The following is a 21,598-nucleotide window of genomic DNA, read 5'->3' on the forward strand; positions in this document are numbered from 1 at the left end:
CATGGAGTGGTGAAGATGTTAGATAATCCACTTGACTTTAAGCCAGATATTATTTCACGTTGGAGTAGGCTTGTTGGGTTGAACAGTCTTATCCTGTTCCTATTTGTTATGAAATTGTTGACGTTACTTCTGCAACCTGTATAGCTGGAAGTTGCTGAGCCACAAACTGAATAACTTTTCAAATTTTCACTCATATTTAAACAGATTTATTTTATAGTGTACTCTACATTGAAAAATATTCTTATAGATTATTGCAATAACTTCATATCACACAGCGGCTTGCTTGATACATGGCAGCTGCCTGCAGTGCTTCTTCTAGTAACCCATGTTTATTGTAACTTTGTAAAGCATTTTGTGTGGTTTATGAGTCAAATTATAACCTGTGGTAGGGATGAGATGAGAAGAGATAAAAGTGACTGCCTTTAACATCAAGGCAGCACTTGACTGAGATCAAGGAGACCTCACAAAACTGAAGTCAGTAGAAATCGGGGAAAAGATTTCCATTTATTGGAGTCATGCTGAACAAAAAGGAAGATGGTTGTGGTTGTTGGAGGTCAATTATCTCAGTCTGAGGACATCTCTGCAGGAATTCCTGAGAATAGTGTTCTAGGCGCAACCATCTTCAGTTGCTTCATCAATGACCTTCCCTTCACATAAGTTTAGAGATGGGATGTTCGTAGATGATTGTATAATGTTCAATACCATTCACAACTGCTCAAATATTAAAAACAGTCTGTGTTCACATGCAGTCGAAAAGTGTGGCGCTGGAAAAGCACAGCAGGTTGGGCAACACCCAAGAAGCAGGAGAGTCGACATTTCGGGCATAAGCCTTTAATCAGGAATGATGAAGCCCCATTACTGATGAAGGGCTTATGCCCGAAACATGAATTTTCTGCTTCTCGGATGCTGCCTGACCTGCTGTGCTTTTCCAGCATCACACTTTGCGACTCTGATCTCCAGCAACTGCAGTCCTCACTCCCTCTCTGTGTACATATGCAGCAAGACTTGGACAATATTGAGGCTTGGGCTAATAAAAGACAAATAACATCCATGCTCACACTGGTGCCAGGCAATGACCATTGCCAACAAGAGAGAATCTAACCATTTTCCCTTGATATGCAATGGCATTACCATTGCTACTCAATTCCCCTGTTATCAATATCTTGGGGCTAAGTCGACCAAAGATTGCACTGGACCAGCCAATACCTGATTAGAGGCTAGGAACTCTGCAATGAGTAATTCACCTCTTGTTCACCAACCACAAGAGACAAGTCAGACTGTGCTGGAATTTGCCTGTATGAGTGCAGTTCCAACAGTACTCAAAAAGCTTGACACCATCCATGTAAAATAGCCACTCAATTGGCATCACATTCACCGCCTTCAACATTCTCTGCCTTACTATTGATGCATAGTGGCAGCAGTGTGTGCCTTCTTCAAAGTACATGACAGGAACTCACCAAGGCTCCTTAGGCAGCACCCTTCAAACCTGTGATTTCTAATGTCTAGCAGGACAGGCTCAGCCAACAAGAACCCCACAGGTTGCAAGTTCCACTCCAAGCCACATACCATCCTGACTTGGGAATATATCACCATTTCTTCACTGTCATGTGACTAAAATCCTGGATCTCTCTCCCTGACATCATTATGGATGTTCCCAGATCATAAGGATAGCACTGGTTCAAGAAGGTGAGGCTAACCAATACTTTCTCAAAGGCAATTAGGGATGGGCAGCAAATGCTGGCTTTGCCAGTGATCCTAACATCCTGTGAACAATTAAATAAAAAAGAATCGTGTACACAGGGATTTTTCTTTGTTGTAAGCAATAAGATGTGAAAAGCACTAACTTTATTGAAGCATATTGATATACAAAACAGATGGTTTACTGAGTGTTCAGACCTGCAGCTTAGAGTGGCATCAGAGAAATGCAGACTAGACATTTGTGGTCAGAGGTACTCGGCAGTAAGAATTATGTCCAAATTGTTTATGTGACAGCTGCCTGAAGGTACACTAAAACAACTAATGTTATTGCAGTATTTAATTGTGACAATATCTTGGGTGGAAGGGAAAGGTTATCAACGCGAAATTGACAGTGAACCAGTAAGGAGCTATTAAGACGGTGATAAAACGCTGCAGGTCTTTTACAGATTCTGGTGTGACCGAGCAGATCTTATTTTGTGTTTTGGTAATTTGTAGAGTTGATTAGTAGTTAACTTTTTCTAAATACTGATATTGTCACTATATTGTAAAGTGATTATACTATTTTGTAATAGTTTTGTAATTTTGTAAAATACCTAAAAACTTTCTTTCTTCTCAATAAAAATATTTATTAAAAAAAAGAACAACGTACTTGTGTGCAGCTTTCACAAGAACATTCAGGTCCCTGGTTGGCAACACAGTTTAGTAAGATGCAGAGGGGTTTAGGGAAGGAATTCTACAGCTTAGGGCCCGGCAGATGAAGATCAGTCTGTTAATGACATGGTGACGGCTAAAACAGATCTCAGACAGTTGTGAGGATGGGGAGATCACAAAGAGGGAGGGCGAAGCCATGGAGCGATTTCAGAACAAGCATGAGTTATAAAATCTACGGCTTGTTGGACTGGGAACCAGTGCATATCTGTGAGCACAGGAAGTAGATGGCGAATGTAGTTGGGACTGAAGACAATGGCTTTGGTCTGGCCATTGTTTGACTGGAGGAGAATTATGCTCCTTCAGGACCAGATGTTGGACAACAGCCAACATAAATCAGACACATTGGATGGGTCAGTTTTGTTCATGGGTGATGCTCTTGGCAATGGGAGATGAAAGTCAAGTCCATCTGACATGGAAGAGGGTGAGCGAGGAAAACTGACAAAGAGTCAGGTCCTGGTTGCTGCTGGGTCCGACAGCCTGGAGAGAAGGTGTGGAAGTGAGGGCTGGATAGCTGGTGCAACAGTTAGCTTACTGTGCAGCTTCAGTTGACTTCACTGATCGAATGTTTCTCAGCATGTTCTTCAGCCTGTATAATGCTCAATGGACATCAATTCATTTTTTTAATAACTCTTTTTTTGACGGGATGTGGGGTCATTGACAAGACCAGCATTTGTTGCCCATCTCTAATTAGCATTAAAACAAGAGTGGTTTGCATGGCCATTTCAGAGAAGTGAACCATATCTACCTACATGAATAGTTTCCATACAAGGAGATGGTGTCCATACCATATTAAACAAATAGACACTTTGATACAAGGATTTCACTGTATCCATGATATTTGAACTTAAGCATAGTGATGAATGGTTACAGCTTACCAAAAATAACTGAACCAACTCCTCTTTGCCTTATTTGGGACAATTTACATTTACGTTTTCTCTGCTGCTATCGCGCATCTTCTACTTACAAGACAATAATGAACAGAAGTAGCGTATCCATAGCAGTTCAGATAGCAATTTCAGATCTTCCTGAAATTCTGTTGGCATTGATCAGAGACTCTCTGTAAACCTTTTTTTCCACCATAATACTGCAGATGTTCAGCCCTCCACCCCCTATACCTACATAAACCAAACTGCACATGAAATCAGGACACTTGGTTAAGAAGGAGAGATAGATGGAGGGAGCCCAGCGAGTTATTACTGTGTAGGGACAACACCCTTTGAGAAGCAGTGGAACTGGAAAAACAGGACAAAGGAAAACAAGATGAGATTTCTCGCTGTCCTCTTGCAATGTGACTTTCAACAGCCATCTTCAAACTCCATGACGGCAGGCAGACATGAGGTGACTTCCCCTTCAACGGTTCCTGCTGGATGCCAGTGCTAATGGGTTTGAAACTGAGGCTGCTGGAATTAAGCAAATCTTTGGTGACTGAGCAATGGAACAGTCAAGCAACTGCTGTCTCTTGTTCCATGTCCTGTGTTCCTGGGCACAGCCTAAGTGCTGGTTTTAAGGGATGTCTGACTTGCAGTGGGGAAAATACACAAAAATATATATGCGATTATTAAAAACCCACCTGTTATTTCAAAAGATTGCAACATGTTACCCTCAAATAGTGCTTTATATATCAGTTAACAGGAGTAATAAACTGCTTTTAATTATTTAAAAAAATAGTTGTTCTTCTTAAATGCAATGTTTATCCAGATTGGGTCCTGGGATTTGCCATACAGTCGGTTTCACCAAGTGGATCTGCAGTGAGAGTTGTTGACTCTTGCAGAATTACCCAAGAGTCTCAAGGACAAGCAAGCCCTGGAGAAGAAATATCAATTTAAAATAAACTCTCAACTTTTTTTTAACAACGACAAAAATGTTGGGAGTCTGAGTGACAGTCAAAAGCCATCTAATTGGGTAACATAGAGCCTGCTCACTTTCCCATTGGCTAGATGAACGTTCCGGTGACCAGTCTGGGGGAATGTTGACAACCATAATTCCTGGCGCCCCACCAAAATAAAAAGGGGAAGTGCAAGGGAGGGGGCCACACGAGGAACCCAACAAGTAGCAATTGCTGCAGAATGCAGTCAGCCACCTTCAAGCATTGGATGATGGAAAGATCACTGTCGGCATTAACGTCGCTGTGGTAACAGCTAAACCGAAGAGTGCTTGGCTGGGAGACAAAAACAGGGTTTCGAAGGCAGCAAGGGATTAAATTGATAACCTGTGTGAATATATTTCTATATATCTATTCACTTTTAATTTCACAGCAGTAATCCACAGTGGGAGATGTTATTAAGAAAAAAAAACAAGGAAAAAGGAGTGGTTGTTTTTTTCTTCATAGCTCCTCACTCTCAGGGATTTTGACCATCTTGGATCACTACTGAAGGCTTAAGCATTAAATTTAACTTCTCTTCCCGTGTGGTGATACCAAAGCTCTGATCTGTGAAGGAAGACAAAAGGAAACAGAAGAAGGAATGAATGATCTTTCCTCTTACTCTTTTAAAAACCTTTCCAAATTTTCCGTTTCTTCTTTCTCTGAATTCATCAATATGTTAGGCCTCACTGATGAAGTATATCTTTCCTGTTTACACCCAGTGGTACATCCAGCGCTCTTAGCTTAACTATTTCAGGTGTAGACCAAACTAATGTCCATGATTCACATGGGTCTCCAAGGCCCAACGATCCTTGAGGCCCAGGGCAAAAAAACTCCAGAATGCTCACAGAGTTGAAGTTTAAGAGAGTTTTGTTTACTTAAGGAGTGTTATACCTGTCTTGGAATCAGTTCAGAAAAACTTCACTCGGCTGATTCCTGAGATGAAGGGGTTGGTCTTGTGAGGAAAGTTTGAGCAGGTTGGCCCATACTCATTGAAATTTAGAATAATGGGATATGATCTTATTGAAACATGTAAGATTATGAGGGTAGAGTTTAAAAATAAAAGACCTTACATCTAAGACAGAGGTTGAGAAGTAATTTCTTCTTTCACAGGATCATTAGGCTGTGGAATTCTCTTCTCCAGGTGATCATGGAGGCTTGGTCATTACAAATGTTCAACATTGAATTAAGTGGACTTTTGATTAACATGGGAGTCAAGGATAAAGAGGGCCAGGGAGGAAAATGGAGTTAAGACCACAATCAACTCAGCCATGATCTTATCGAACAACTGAGCAGGCTGAAGGGTCTTTCCTGCTCTTAATTCTTATATGAGATGAATATATGTAGATTTGAATAGAGATGTTGAAATGGCGGGTTTGATTGAGGCTTACTGGTGCAGGGAATTGATAAAGTAGATAAGAAGAAATGTCTCATGCTTGCAGGAGACTAGTATAAGGGCACCTAACCACTCTCACAAGGCACATAATTCTAACATGAAGCAGGAAAATTCCAGGTAACAGCCCTGGACAATGAAGGAAGAAAGGGAAATTTATCTAAATCCCCAAAAAAAAGAAATGCAGAAAAGATCTTGGGCGTCTGACTGAGCACTCATTTAGTTATGGAGACATGCATCAAATCTTCAATTGGAAATGAAAGGATCAGAATGTGGCAAAGGTGTTCAACCTTGGTTAGTTCTGGAACTTGGTAACAGGAGCCCTGACTGGAAGTAACACCATAAAGAGGAAAAGGACAGGTAATAGTGGAAGGATACTTGTCGGACTGGAGGCCTTTGAACAGTGGAGTCCTTCAGAAGTCAGTGCTGGGCCCATTATTGTTTATTATTTATATCAATGATTTGGATGAGAATGTACAAGGCATGATTAGTAAGTTTGCTGATTACATTAAAATAGGCAGTAATGTGGACAGTGAGGAAGGTTCTCAGAAATTGCAGCAGGACCTTGATCAGCTGAAGAAGTGGGCCAAGAAATGGGAAATGGAGTTTAATATAGATAAATGTGAGGCCTTGCATTTTGGAAAGTCAAATCTAAGTTACATAGTGAATGGTAGGGCCTTAAGGAGTGTATGGAACAGAGGGATCTTGGAGTTCAGGTTCACAGTTCTCTGAAAATGGAGTCACAGGTAGACATGGCAGTGAAGAAGGCTTTTGGCACACTGGCCTTCATCAGTCAGGGCATCGTATAGAGGTTAGGAAGTTATGTTGCAGTAATACAGGATGTTGGTGAGGATGCATTTGGAGTATTGTGTTCTGTTTTGGTCACTATGTTATAGGAAGGATGTTAATAAACTGGAAAGAGTGCAGAAGAAATTTACAAGGATATTGCCTGGTCTGAGTTATAGGGAGAGGTTGGACAAGCTAGGACTTTTTTCTTTAGCGTGTAGGAGACTGAAGGGGGACATTATGCAGATGTATAAGATCATGAGGGGCATGGATAGGCACTCAGTCTTCCCCCAAGGGTTGTAGAATCGAGGACTAGAGGGCATCAGTTTAAGGCTAGATGGAAAAGAATTAAAGGAAACACCTATGGGGCAACTTTTTTACATAGAGGGTGGTATGCATATTGCATGAGCTGCCATCGAAAGTGGTTGAGGCGGGTACATTATTTAAAAGGCATTTGGACAAACACATGGATAGGAAAGGATTAGAAGGATATGGGCCAAGTGCAGGGAAATGGGGTTACCGTGGACAGACATTTTGGTCAGCATGGACCAGTTTGGGCTAAAGAGTCCGTCTCCGTGCTGTAGGACTCTATGTCTCCATGACAGGTCTGGGGCAGCTTTGAATGAAATCCTGAAGACAGGACCAAATTGGCAGTGTCGGATGGTAAAAGGGCCCTCCCTGCTTGCTCAAGGCTCCACAGGGTCCTTCGTTGCTCACCACTTCTACCACGCCACATGAAAAATCCAACAATTCCTCCTGCCATGCAGTTCCACCAGCAGACCACCTGTGAAGGAGCTTAATGGGCATCTCTCTGGAGTCACATGAGCCATCTCCCAGCCCTCCTCCATCTCACTCACTCAATCATCATTTCCTTCTATTCCTTTCTGCTTTGTACATTTATTCAGTTTCCCTTTAAATCCTTAGGATGCTTAAACAGTTAAATTTTGGGAAAATATTTTAAAAATTAATGAAATAGCAAACTCACATTTAACTTGGAACAACTGGGTGATAGAGATGGATCCAGGCTTAACCTCAATGCTGAGTTGGTTCATCTCAACTGAAACTTTATTGCTGGAACAGCACAGCAGGTCAGGCAGCATCCAGGGAACAGGAGATTCGACGTTTCGGGCACAGGCCCTTCTTCTCATTCCTGAAGAAGGGCCTGTGCCCGAAATGTCGAATCTCCTGATCCCTGGATGCTGCCTGACCTGCTGTGCTGTTCCAGCAATAAAGTTTCAACTTTGATCTCCAGCATCTGCAGACCTCACTTTCTCATCTCAACTGAAGGGATCGCAACTTAAGTTGGCAAAATCTCTGGAGATTTAATTATTATCCATTCCCTCAGCCCCCGTCTCTCTGACAAACATGCCTCTGAATCGGAGGAGTTTCAGAGATCTGGGAAGGTTGTGGACAGGAGGAAATTACATAGACAGGGAGGGAATTTGAAAAAAAGAATCAGAACTTTATAATTGAGGCCCTTCCTATCACGGTGCAAGTGCCAGCCCCAACCTTTGGAACCAGGTCTCGGGTCATGGAGGTCATAACTCACCTTCACTTTGTGGTGCTGTTCTGCAAAGTATCTTTCTCCTTGAGTGCAGCCATAGCCAGCTTTAACTGCTCTTTAACCTGGTTGAGTTCACGTTCTGTTCTGACCTTCATGACACTTAGCTCCGTGTAAATTTCATTGTACCTGTCTGTTGCATACTTTTTATCCTGAAAAAGAAATTCATTAACAGAAATCATTCTGGTTATTCTGGACACTGAACACATACACAGGAGACAGAAGTACTGTCCTGACTCCTTCCTGCAGCTTCCTGAGTGTGAGCTGTACTCACCCACTGCACAGACTGAAGCTCATCCCGTAGGCACATAGTCTCCCTCCTGAGATTCTGCACTTCATTCTCCTTAATCCGCAGTAATACCTGAGGATTAGCACAGAATGAGTTCACACATCAGCTGGAACCATCCAACAAAGATGATTCCTTAACTTACAGCCAGAGTAGAACTGCATGGTCAAGTGCCTAAAATCTAATGGAGAGGCTTGAGGAGGCTTACACGGGGAATAACTGGTACTGGGGGTGAACTGCCAGAAATGTTTGACAACTTTTGATGTTAATTGCTCTCACTGCTTTCATTCACTATGAAAGACAATTTTTCAAGCATTATTTGAACTCAATAACACTGAAATCTTTGAGCTACCAAATTACACAAATGTTTGATTATCTTTATCTTACATTATTATACCCAGGATTTGGCACATTTTTAAATAATACATTCTTACAAATAAAATATCAAATTGTTTTTGACACTTCATCCTTGATTGGATTTTTCTCATGCCTTATAATTTTAAATACTAATTGCAAAATTTCACTTTCATAGACAAGAGAAATTAATTTAGTTCCAGTTATTCTAGAACAAGTTTTGGCATGGTAGTTCAGTGGTTAGCACTGCTGCCTCACATCACCAGGGACCTGGGTTTGATTCCAGCTTCGGGCAAGTGTTTGCACATTCTCCCCGTGTCTGCGTGAGTTTCCTCCGGGTGTTCCGGTTTCTTCCCAGAGTCCTAAGATATGCAGGTTAGGTGAATTGACCATGCTAAATTGCCCATAGTGTTCAGGGATCTGTATGTTAGGTCCATTAGTCAGGGGTAAATGTAGAATAATAGGGGAGCGGAATGGGCTCGGGTGGGATACTCTGTGGAGGGTCGGTGTGGACTTGTTGGGCCAAAGGGCCTGTTTCCACACTGGAGGGATTCGATTCTATTCTATTCAGTTGGTATCAATTGCACTGAACAGCTACAAATTGACATCCGAAATTATTATCAACTAACAACACTGTCATTAATTAGTATCCAACTATAACATCACAGCATTCAAGCATTTTCAGGCCAGTCAGTGTTTAATTTTCTTCAGTGTTTTCCATCAGTGTATTGAGACATGTTATGATACATCTCTGGAGCAGGCGGGACTTGAACCCAAATCCCTTGGTTCACAGGAAGGGACATTCCGCTGCCTTCATTACTTTCAGCTCACTGAAATGAAGAGATACTTTGACTAAATCCCACTGCAACTTGAAATATAGCCTTTATTTTACCATTTTTCTGTAGTGTCTCAGGCTGACTATAGCAATGATTTAAGAATTTGACTATATTTCTGTTTCTTTGTAGACAGAATCCCTACAGCATCGGAGCAGGTCATTCGACTCACTGTGTCCACAGCGCCCTCCAAAGAGAATCTCACCCAGGTCCACCCCCTAGTGTATCCCTGTAACCATGCATTTTCCATGCTTAATCCACCTAACCTGGACACCCTTGGATTATAGGAGGAAAGCGGAGTACCCAGAGGAAACCCACACAGACACAGGGAGAATGTGCAAACTCCACACAGACAGTCACTTGAGGCTGGAAATGAATGTGGGTCCTTGGTGCTGCTAATCACTGAGCCACTGCGCTATTCCTTTGAGACATTAGGTGTGAATTGCCAATTTGCTGATGATCGCTTAACAGCATTATTCACTAGCGACAATCTGAGATTACATTAGTGATGATTACAATATGTTATAATACATTTTATGGGATAATTAAAGTAGTTGATTCACTTATAATGTACAGCATTTTCAATGTGGTAACCCTCCACTTAGAAATTGGTTATATTGTACTGACACTTCAAACTCACCTTAGAATAGATCTGGTGTACAAACAGATGTTACATTACATGAAAATCATAAGTAAATCAGTATCGAGAAGAGCAGTAAGACTGAAAAGACACGTGACATTGATTTTTCTTGAGCTTTGTTTATACTGTAATACATCACCTGTTAGATGACAGCTTCAAGGTTTGACAACTGGGCAAAATGTAGCGAGGCTAGCTGTCTTGATACATTTTCTAATACCACTTTCAACTTGATGAAGGGGCATAAAGACATTCAAGATCTGGAAAGTAGCCCCTGGTGTTTAATAGATCAACGTCCACATGTTGCATTAGGCACCAACTGACTTTTGAATATCCACTTTTGGAATACTGCGTTCAGTTCTGGTCTCCCTACTACAAGAAGAACGTTGTGAAATTTGAAAGGGTTCAGAAAAGGTTACAAGGATGTTGCCAGGCTTGGAGGGCTTGAGCTATGGCAGGGGGAGGCTATATAAGCTGAGGCTATTTTCCCTGGAACGTCAGAGGTTGAGGAATGTGTTATAGAGGTTTATAAAATCATGAGGGGCATGGATAGGCCAAATAGCCAAGGTCACTTCCCTGGATGGGATCTCCAAACCTAGAGGGCACAGGTTTAAGGTGAGAGGGGAAAGATTTAAAAGGGATTTAAGGGGCAACGTTTTCACACAAAGGGTGGTGTATGTATAGAATGAGCTGCCAGAGGAAATGGTGGAGACTGGTACAATCGCAACATTTAAAAGGCATCTGGATGGGTACAGGTTGTTCTGCTATAATGCGTGTTTCGTTAACGTGAATTTGCTGTAACGCGATTGACAAATTGAGGACGCTGTTTCTAAAGCACAAGCTTTTAAAAAGTGTATTGGCTGTGGCACGATTACTTTGCCAACACTTTAAGCGCTGTTTCTAAAGCACGATGTTTCTATAACACAGGGGTGCAAAAGAATGCAACCATGTGTTATAGAAGAACTACCCTAATAAGAATAGGAAGGGTTTAGAAGAATATGTGTCAAAAGCCAGCAATGGGATGAGATTAATTTAGGATATTTGGTTGGCAGGAGCTAGTTGGACTGAAGGATTTGTTTCCATGCTGTACATCTCTAGGACTCTATTTATAGGGACTTTATTAATATTTATAGTTTAGCACAAACATCAGTTTACACCTTTCTCTTCTGGGCTCTTTTGGTGTTCAGTAGCCAATTTCCCACTGGTGAAGAATCTAGCTCTTTTTAAACAAACTATAAGTAAAAATCAAAATCATATCAGGGAGAGATAATGTACTCCACTCTCAATGGTACCAACCGATCCTGAAATCTTCCAAGCTTCTGCTGGACCTCACATGCAAGAACCCACTTGGTAATTTTAATCAATCTGTTCAGATGTTATGACATACTTCTGGATGAGGAATAGGGACACTGCTGCTATGCCACAGGAGCCCAAAGCCGAGGTCTTCTTTTTGAAAATCCAACCAGAAAATCACCCATCTGAATTAATGAATCAAAAGCACTGGCCCCCAGGGAAATGCAATAAGAACAAAAATCAAAAAACGTGGGGAACTGCATTTCTAACTTTGACAACTGACAATGTCAAGACTGATGCACACAGAAACATCTTTTATGGAGCTTATAGAGACTGCTGTGAGCAGATTTCCTTTGAATGAAACATCTTTTGGTGAGTAATTCCTATTATAGAGAGTAACATCTATACATGTACACCAGTTAAATTTAAACTCCTCACCACAGCAACATACACTCAGTCATAGTTAAGAGTCTTGGGCATTGCCAAATGAACAGCATGTGCATTTTAGAAATAATTCCAGCATGGTAAAATTGGCACCTTCCTGAAAATACTGATAAAATCTCACTCCTCAGTGTGGATACTGAAGATTCTGCACAAGCAAGCATTAGAACCTTTGCTGATTTTTCATTTTTACTTTTCTCATTTTTGGTTTGAAGCTGTGAATTGTGAGTTAAGAGCTGATGAAGACCTTTGGACTATGAGCAGCAACTTGTTTTAAAAGAAAGAGAACATAAAAAAAGCCTGATATTTGTTTGAGGCCAGGCCTGGAAGTTAAAATTAGATTAGATTCCCTCCAGTATGGAAACAGACCATTTGGCCCAACACATCCACACCGACCCTCCGAAGAATAACCCGCCAGAGCCCTCCCCCTACCCTATGTTTACCCTTGACTAATGCACCTAACACCATGTGCAATTTAGCACGGCCAATTCACCTGAAACGAACATCTTTGGATTGTGGGAGGAAATCCACGCAGACATGGGGAGAATGTGCAAACTTCATGCAGACAGTCACCCAAGGCAGGAACTGAATCCTCCCTGGTGCTGTGAGGCAGCACTGCTAACCACTGAGCCACTGTACCAGCCACAAATGGCAGGTTGATTCTTGTTCAAAGAATACAGTAGTCGTTTCAGTTCCAGAGATGCATTATACTGGATTCAGAGAAGCAAATGTTGAATGTTAACTGGGGCCTTATAGGGAGACAACCAATCTAACCAAGAGAAACCAAAGTTTGAACTGGTTTTTGAATTGTCTATGAGTTAGAAGGTTTGTGCCTGTGAAAGCTGTAGGATGGAGGTTTGATTACTGACTGGTTTGTCCTCCCATTATTAATTTACTGAAAGTTCAGAGAATAGGACCTCAGTTATAAGTAAGCAATAAGATGGTGCTATTTTCTGGGTCTACAGATTATGAAGGAGCAAAGATGGCCTTTAGTAGATTGATGTGGGAGTTTAGGGAGAGTTTTCATGTTACTTATGATTATGTCTGCAGTAAGTGTCTTTAGTTGCAAATCCAATCATATTGCATGCATCAGCTGGAGCAGCACTTAGAGGCAATGAGGAATTTACAAGAGCTGGGGGTGTGATAGAAGTTTTAGGAAGGGAGAAAAGCTGCAGATACAGTCAGGTAGATGGGTTAACTCCAGGAAAGATAGGAGGGGCAGGCAGGTAGTACAGTAGACCCCTGTGGCTATTCCCATCTCAAACAAGTATGCTGTTTTGGAAAATGTAGGGGGTGATGGACTCTCAGGGGAATATAGCATGTACAGCCAAGTTTCTGGTACCGAGAATGGCTTGAATGTAATGTGGGGTACGTTGGGTTCCAAGACATCAATTGTGATAGGGGACTCTAGTCAGAGGCACAGACAGACATTTCTGCAGCTGGCAGCAAAATCAGAACGGTGTGTTTCCTCCCTGATGGCAGGATCAAAAGTATCTCCATAAGACCATTCGGCCCATCAAGTCCACTCTACCATTTAATCATGGTGATGGGTGTTTCAATTCTACTTACCCGCACTTTTCCCACAGCCCTTAATTCCTTTCGAGATCAAGAATTTATCAATCTATGCCCTGAAGACACTTAACGTCCTGGCCTCCACTGTGCTCCGTGGCAATGAATTCCACAGGCCCACCACTCTCTGGCTGAAGAAATGTCTCCTCATTTCCATTCTAAATTGACCCCCTCTAATTTTAAGGCTATGCCCATGGGTCCTAGTATCCCCGCCTAACGGAAACAATCTCCCAGCGTCCACCCTTTCTAAGCCATGCATTATCTTGTAAGTTTGCCACAAGGATCGGTGCTGGGTCCTCTACGTTTTGTCATTTATGTAAATAATTTGGATGCGAGCATAAAAGGTACAGTTAGTAAGTTTGCAGATGACACCAAAATTGGAGGTGTAGTGGACAGCGAAGAGGGTTACCTCAGATTACAACAGGATCTTGACCAGATGGTGCAATGGGCTGAGAAGTGGCAGATGGAGTTTAATTCAGATAAATGCAAGGTGCTGCATTTTGGGAAAGCAAATCTTAGCAGGACTTATACACTTAATGTTAAGTTTCTAGGGAGTGTTTCTGAACAAAGAGGCCTTGGAGTGCAGGTTCATAGCCCCTTGAAAGTGGAGTCGCAGGTTGATAGGATAGTGAAGAAGATGTTTGGTATGCTTTTCTTTTTTGGTCAGAGTATTGAGTACGGAGTTGGGAGGTCATGCTGCGACTGTACATGACATTGGTTAGACCACTGTCGGAATATTGCATGCAATTTTGGTCTCCTTCCTATCGGAAAGATGTTGTGAAACTTGAAAGGGTTCAGAAAAGATTTACAAGGATGTTGCCAGGGTTGGAGGATTTGAGCTATAGGGAGAGGCTGAATAGGCTGGGGCTGTTTTCCCTGGAACGTCAGAGGCTGAGGGGTGACCTTATAGAGGTTTACAAAATTATGAGGGGCATGGAGTAAATAGACAAAGTCTTTTCCCTGGGGTCAGGGAGTCCAGAACTAGACGGCATAGGTTTAGGGTGAGAGGGGAAAGATATAAAAGAGACCCAAGGGGGCAACCTTTTCATGCAGAGGGTGGTACGTATATGAAATGAGCTGCCAGAGGAAGTGGCGGAGGCTGGTACAATTGCAATATTTAAGGGGCATCTGGATGGGTATATGAATAGGAAGGGTTTGGAGGGATAAGGGCCGGGTGCTGGCAGGTGGGACTAGATTGGGTTGGGATATCTGGTTGGCATGGACGGGTTGGACCGAAGGGTCGGTTTCCATGCTGTACATCTCTGTGACTCTATGTCTCCTCAACCTTCTAAACTCTAAGGAATACAACACCAGAATCCTCAGCTGTTCATCGCATGTTAGGCCTACCATTGTAGGGATCATCCGTGTGAATCTCCGCTGGACAGCTCCAGTGCCAGTATGCCCTTCCTGAGGTGTAGGGCCCAAAACTGGACACAGTATTCTAAATGACACCTAACCAGAGCTTTATAAAGTCTCAGAAGCATATCACTGCCTTTGTATTCCAACCCTTTTGAGATAAATGACAACATTACATTTGCTTTCTTAACTATGGACTTAACCTGCAAGTCAACCTTTAGTGAATCCTGGACTAGCGTACCCAGATCCCTTTGTACTTTGGTTTTATGAACTTTCTCACTGTTTAAAAAAAATAGTCCATGCCTGTATTCTTTTTTCCAAAGTGCAAGTTCTAGCACTTGCTCACGTTGAATTTCATCAGCCATTTCCTGGACCACTCTCCTAAACTGTCTAAATATTTCTGCAGCCTCCCACCTCCTCAGAACAACCTGCTTGTCTGCCTAACTTCGTATCATCGGTGAACTTCGCCAGAATGCCCCCAGTCCCTTCATCCAGATCATTAATATATAAAGTGAACAGCTGTGGCCCCAACACTGAACCCTGTGGGACCCCACTTGTCACTAGCTGCCATTCCAAAACAAAACCTTTTATCCCAACTCTCTGCCTCCTGTCAGATAGCCAATCCCCAATCCATGTAAGATTACAACCAACGCCTCTGCTATTTCCTCAGCCACCTCCCTCAGAACTCTAGGATGTAGTTCACCCAGGCCAGGAAATTTATCAATTTTTAGACCTTTTAGCTTTTCTCGCACTTTCTCTTTTGTAATGGCTACCATATTCATCTCTGCCCTTTGACTCTCCTTAATTGTTGGGATATTACTCATGTCTTTCACTGTGAATACTGACACAAAGTATTTATTAAGTTCTTCAGCTTTTTTTTTATTAGATTACTTACAATGTGGAAACAGGCCCTTTGGCCCAACAAGTCCACACCGACCCGCCGAAGCGCAACCCACCCAGACCCATTCTCCTACATTTACCCCTTCACCTAACACTACGGGTAATTTAGCATGGCCAATTCACCTAACCTGCACGTTTCCTTATCTCCCATCACGAGCCTTTCTGCATCATTTGGCCTTTTGTTTGTGTCTTATGTATTGAAATAAACTTTTACAATCATTTCTAATATTACTGGCTAGCTTACCTTCATATTTGATCCTCTCCTTCCTTATTTCTCTCTTTGTTATCCTCTGTTTGTTTTTGTAGTCTTCCTAATCTTCTGATTTCCCTGTGCTCTTGGCCACTTTATAGGCTCTCTCTTTTTCTTTGATACATTTCCTGACTTCCTTGTCAGCCATGGCTGTCTAACACCTCCCTGGATAATTTTCCTTTTCTTTGGGATGAACCTCTATTCTATATCCTCAATTACACCCAGAAACTCCTGCCATTGCCGCTCTACTGTCTTCCCCACTAGAGTCTCCTTCCAGTCGATTTTCATCAGTTCCTCTCTCATGTCCCTGTAATTACCTTTATTTAACTGTAACACTATTACATCCGATTTTGCCTTTTTTCTTTCAAACTGCAGACTGAACTCTACCATATTATGATTGCTGCCTCCTAAGTGTTCCTTTACTTTAAGATCTTTTATAAAGTCTGTTTGTTACATAGAACTAAGTCCAGAATAGCCTGCTCCCTTGTGGGCTCCGTCACAAGCTGTTCCAAAAAGCCATCCTGTAAACCTTCCATAAATTCTCTTCTTTTGGATCCACCGGCAACATTATTCACCCAGTGCACCTGCATCTTGAAGTCCCCCATGATCGCCGTGACCTTGCCTTTCAGTACATCTTGCGCCCCTGATCCTGACCACTGCTGGGAGGTCTGTACACAACACCCATTATGTTTTTTTTGCCTTTGTGGTGCCTCAACTTCACCCACACAGACTCCACATTATCTGACCCTATGTCATTCAGTGCATAGATTTAATCTCATTCTTAACTAACAAGGCAACCCCGCCCCCTCTGCCCATCTCCCTGTCTTTTCGATAAGTTGTAAATCCTTGGATGTTTAACTGCCCATCCTGAATCTCCTGCAACCATGTCTCTGTGATGCCTACCACATTATAATCATTCACGATGATTTGTGCCATTAATGTATCTGCTTTGTTATGAATACTACGAGCATTTAGATAAAGCGCCTTAATGCTAATTTTCTTATCCTCATGATTTCCAACATCTCCAATGTCCTAAAGTCCCATTCCTTTTTGCTTCACTCCTGCCTTGAACTTAATCTCTGCACACATGCTAACCTGTTGCTTATCTTTCTACTTGACTCCCACAACTCTCAAGTTTAAAGTCCTAGTGACCACCCTATTTATCCTTTTCAGCAGAACACTGCTTCCAGATTGGTTCAGGTAGAGACCATTCCATCAGTATAGATCCCTCCGGTTTCAAAACTGATGCCAATGTCCCATGAAATGGAATCCCTCTTTCCCACACCAATCTCTTACTCACATATTTACTTCCCTAATTTTCTTATCCCTATGCCAATAACACGTGGCTTGGGCAGTAATCCAAAGATTATGACCCTTGAGGACCTGTTCTTCAATTTCCTTCCTCGTGCTTGATAATCCCCAAACAGGTTCTCCTTCCTCGCCTTGCCTATGTTGGTAGTGCCAACGTGGACCACAACAACTGGATCCTCCCCCTCCTGCTCCAGTATCCTTTCAAGCCAGTCGGAGATATCCTGCACCCTGGCACCGGGCAGGCAACACACCATACGGGACTCCCAATCAGGCTTGCAAAAGATATTATCTTTCCCCCTAATTATAGGATCTCTAATAACAACTACTTGTCTTTTTGCTCCCCCCTCTTCAATGGCCTTCTGAACCATGGTGCTGTAGTCAGCTGGCTCATCCTGTCCACAGCCCTTTCCCTCATCCACACAGGGAGCAACAATCTCATACCTACTGGATAAGGTCAGGGGCTGAGGTTTCTCCACTCCTGAACTCAGAATCCCCCTACCTGCCTCACTTACAGTCACACCCTGTTGTCGCTGATCATTTGAATTACTCAATCTACTGGGTGTGACTGCCTCCTGAAACAAAGCGCCCAGGGAACTCTCCCCCTCCTGGATGTGCCAAGGTGTTTGAAGCTCAGATTCCAGATCATCAACTCTGAGCTGGAGTTCGTAAAGCAACCAACACTTGTTGCAGATGTGGTCACTGCGGTTCACAATGGAATCAGCCAGCTCCCACATCATACAGTTACAGAGGGTGCAGAATGCTCTCAAAGGGGAGAGGGACCAGGAGGAGATCGTTGTACACACTGGAGTTAGTGAGGGTAGGAGTAAGAGGTTACAGCAGATGAATGCGTGGCTGAGGAGCTGGTACAAGGGAGAAGGGTTCACAATTTTGGATTATTGGAATGTCTTCTGGGGTAGAATTGACCTGTACAAAAATGATGGCTTGCACCTGAATCGGAAGGGGACTAATATACTGGCACAGAGATTTGCAGGCGTGGGACCTAGGGACATAGCAATCAAGGAGATCAATCTGAAACTGGGACAGTTGGAAAAAGGAGCTAGTCAAACAGTCAGGGCAAACAGGAACAAAGCCGAGAACAAGGCAGGACTGAATAATTAAACTGCATTTATTTCAATGCAAGAGGCCTAACAGGGAAGGCAGATGAACTCAGGGCATGGTTAGGAACATGGGATTGGGATATTGTCGCAATTACAGATACGTCACTCAGGGATGGATAGGACTGGCAGCTTAACATTTCAGGATACAAATGCTATAAAGAAGGATAGAAAGAGAGGAGGGGGAGTGGTGATTTTGGTAAGGGATAGCATTACAACTGTACTTAGGATTTCCTGGGAATACATCCAGGGAAGTTATTTTGGTGGAACTGAGAAATAGGAAAGGGATGATCACCTTATTGGGATTGTATTATAGAACCTCCAATAGTCAGCAGGAAATTGAGAAACAACTTTGTGAGGAGATCTCCGTTATCTGTAAGAATAACAGGGTGGTTATGGTAGGGGATTTTAACTTTCCAAACATAAACTGGAACTGCCATAGTGTTAAGGGTTTAGATGGAGAGGAATTTGTTAAGTGTGTACAAGAAAATTTTCTGATTCAGTATGTGGATGTACCTACTAGAGAAGGTGCAAATCTTGACCTACTCTTGGGAAACAAGGCACTACAGGTGAGAGTGGCAGAGTGGTCAGTGGGGGAGCACTTTGGGGCCAGTGACCATAATTAAGTTCATTTTAGAATAATGATGGAAAAGGGTAGACCGATCTAAAAGTTGAAGTTCTAAATCGGAGGAAGGCCAATTTTGACGGTATTAGGCAAGAACTTTCAAAAGTTGTTTGGGGGCAGATGTTCGCAGGTCAAGGATTGGCTGGAAAATGGGAAACCTTCAAAATTGTGACGAGACACAGTATATTCCTATTAGGGTGAAAGGAAAGGCTGGTAGTTGTAGAGAATGCTGAACGACTAGAGAAATAGAGGATTTGATGAAGAAAAAGGAAGCATATGTCAGGTATAAACCGCAGAGATTGAGTGAATCCTCATAACAGTATAAAGGCAGTAAGAGTATACTTAAGAAGGAAATCAGGAGGGCAAAAAGGGAACATGAGCTAACTTTGGCAAATAGGGTTAAGGAGAATCCAAAGGGATTTTATAAATATATTAAGGACAAAAGGGTAACTCGGGAGTGAATAGGACCCCTCAAAGATCAGCAAGGCAGCCTAAGTATGGAACCACAGGAGATGGGGAGATTCTAAATGAGTATTTTGCATCAGTGTTTACTGTGAAGGACATGGAAGATATACAATGTAGGGGAATAGATGGTGACATCTTAAAAAATGTCCATGTAACAAAGGAGGAGGTGCTGGGCGTCTTGAAAAGCAGAAAGATGGATAAATCCCAGACCTGATCAGGAGTACCCTGGAACACTGTGGGAAGCTGGGGAAGTGATTGCTGGGCCCCTTGCTGAGATATTTGTATCATTGATAGCCACAGGTGAGGTGCCAGAAGACTGGAGGTTGGCTAATGTGATGCCACTGTTTAAGAAGGATGGTAAGGACAAGCCAGGGAACGATAGACCTGTGAGCCTGACATTAGTGGTGGGCAAGTTGTTGGAGGGAATCCTGAGGGACAGGATGTACATGCATTTGGAAAGACAAGGCCTGATTATGGATAAAGTAGGAGAAAGTGAGGACTGCAGATGCTGGAGATCAGAACTGAAAATGTGTTGCTGGAAAAGCGCAGCACGTCAGGCAGCATCCAAGGAGCAGGAGAATTGACGTTTTGGGCATGAGCCCTTCTTCAGGAACCTGAAGAAGGGCTTATTGCTCGAGGGGTTTGACTGAGACAAGGTGGGGGGAGGGGAAATGAGGAAACTAGAGAAATCTGAGTTCATCCCTTGTGGTTGGAGGGTTCCTAGGCGGAAGATGAGGCGCTCTTCCTCCAGCCGTCGTGTTGCTATGGTCTTGTGATGGAGGAGACCAAGGACCTGCATGTCCTTGATGGAGTGGGAGGGGGAGTTGAAGTGTTGAGCCACAGGGTGGTTGGGTTGGTAGGTCTGGGTGTCCCAGAGGTGTTCTCTGAAACATTCCGCAAGTAGGCGGCCTGTCTCCCCAATATAAAGGAGACCACATCGGGTGCAGCGGATGCAGAAAATGATGTGTGTGGAGGTGCGGGTGAATTTGTGGCAGATATGGAAGGATCCCTTGGGGCCTTGGAGGGAAGTAAGGGGGGAGGTGTGGGCGCAAGTTTTGCATTTCTTGCGGTTGCAGGGGAAGGTGCCGGGAGTGGAGGTTGGGTTGGTGGAGGGTGTGGACCTGATGAGGGAGTCACAGAGGGAGTGGTCTTTTCGGAATGCTGATAGGGGAGGGGAGGGCCAACATGGCTTTGTACATGGGAAATCATGTCTCTCAAACTTGACTGAGTTTTTTTGAAGAAGTAACAAAGAGGATTGATATGGGCAAAGTGGCGGGCGTGATGCAGATGGACTTCAGGATGGTGTTCAACAAGGTTCCCCATGGGAGACTGGTTAGCAAGGTTAGATCACATGGAATATAGGGACAACCAGTCATTTGGATACAGAACTGGCTTAAAGGTATAAGACAGAGGGTGGTGGTGGATTGTTGTCTTTCAGACTGGAGGTCTGTGACCAGGTGGAGTGCTACAAGGATCGGTGCTGGGTCCACTATTTTTCGCCATTTATATAAATGATTTGGATGCGAGCATAAGAGGTACAGATAGTAAGTTTGCAGATGACACCAACATTGGAGGTGTAGTGGACAGCGAAGAAGGTTACCTCAGATTACAACAGGATCTGGACCAGATGGGCCAATGGGCTGAGAAGTGGCAATGGATTTTAATTTAGATAAATGCGAGGTGCTGCATTTTGAAAAGGCAAATCTTAGCAGGATTTATACACTTAATGGTAAGGTCCTGGGGAGTGTGGCTGAATAAAGAGACCTTGGAGTGCAGGTTCATAGCTCCCTGAAAGTGGAGTCGCAGGTAGATAGGATAGTGAAGAAGGCATTTGGTATGCTTTCCTTTATTAGATAGAGCACTGAGTATAGGAGTTGGGAGGTCATGTTGCGACATTGGTTAGGCCACTTTTGGAATATTGTGTGCAATTCTGGTCTCCTTCCTATCGGAAGAATGTTGTGAAACTTGAAAGGATTCAGAAAAGATTTATAAGGATTTTGCCAGGGTTGGAGGATTTGAGCTACAGGGAGAGGCTGAATAGGCTGAGGCTGTTTTCTCTAGGCTGAGGGGTATTCTTATAGAGGTTCATAAAATCATGAGTGGCATGGATAGGGTAAATAGACAAGTTCTTTTCCCCTGGGGTGGAGGTGTTG

At 43.0% G+C, this 21,598-nt stretch overlaps 1 protein-coding gene across 7 annotated transcripts in view; it reads right to left on the bottom strand.

The window, feature by feature from the left end:
• Window positions 1–4,631: 4,631 nt before the first annotated feature.
• The window catches only part of LOC122542310 (TRIO and F-actin-binding protein-like), a 366,873-nt gene continuing 349,906 nt past the window's right edge, over window positions 4,632–21,598 (bottom strand). For all 7 annotated transcript variants that reach the window (XM_043679926.1, XM_043679930.1, XM_043679931.1 and 4 more), the window contains 3 exons: window positions 8,285–8,371; window positions 7,999–8,162; window positions 4,632–4,837 (listed from right to left, as the gene is read on the bottom strand). In XM_043679926.1, the coding sequence (XP_043535861.1) occupies window positions 8,001–8,162; window positions 8,285–8,371 (249 nt within the window). In that variant the 3' untranslated portion in view covers window positions 4,632–4,837; window positions 7,999–8,000. The remainder of the gene's footprint in view (window positions 4,838–7,998; window positions 8,163–8,284; window positions 8,372–21,598) is intronic.

The sequence above is a fragment of the Chiloscyllium plagiosum genome, chromosome 39 (assembly GCF_004010195.1).
Source record: "Chiloscyllium plagiosum isolate BGI_BamShark_2017 chromosome 39, ASM401019v2, whole genome shotgun sequence".
NCBI classification, from domain to species: domain Eukaryota; kingdom Metazoa; phylum Chordata; class Chondrichthyes; order Orectolobiformes; family Hemiscylliidae; genus Chiloscyllium; species Chiloscyllium plagiosum.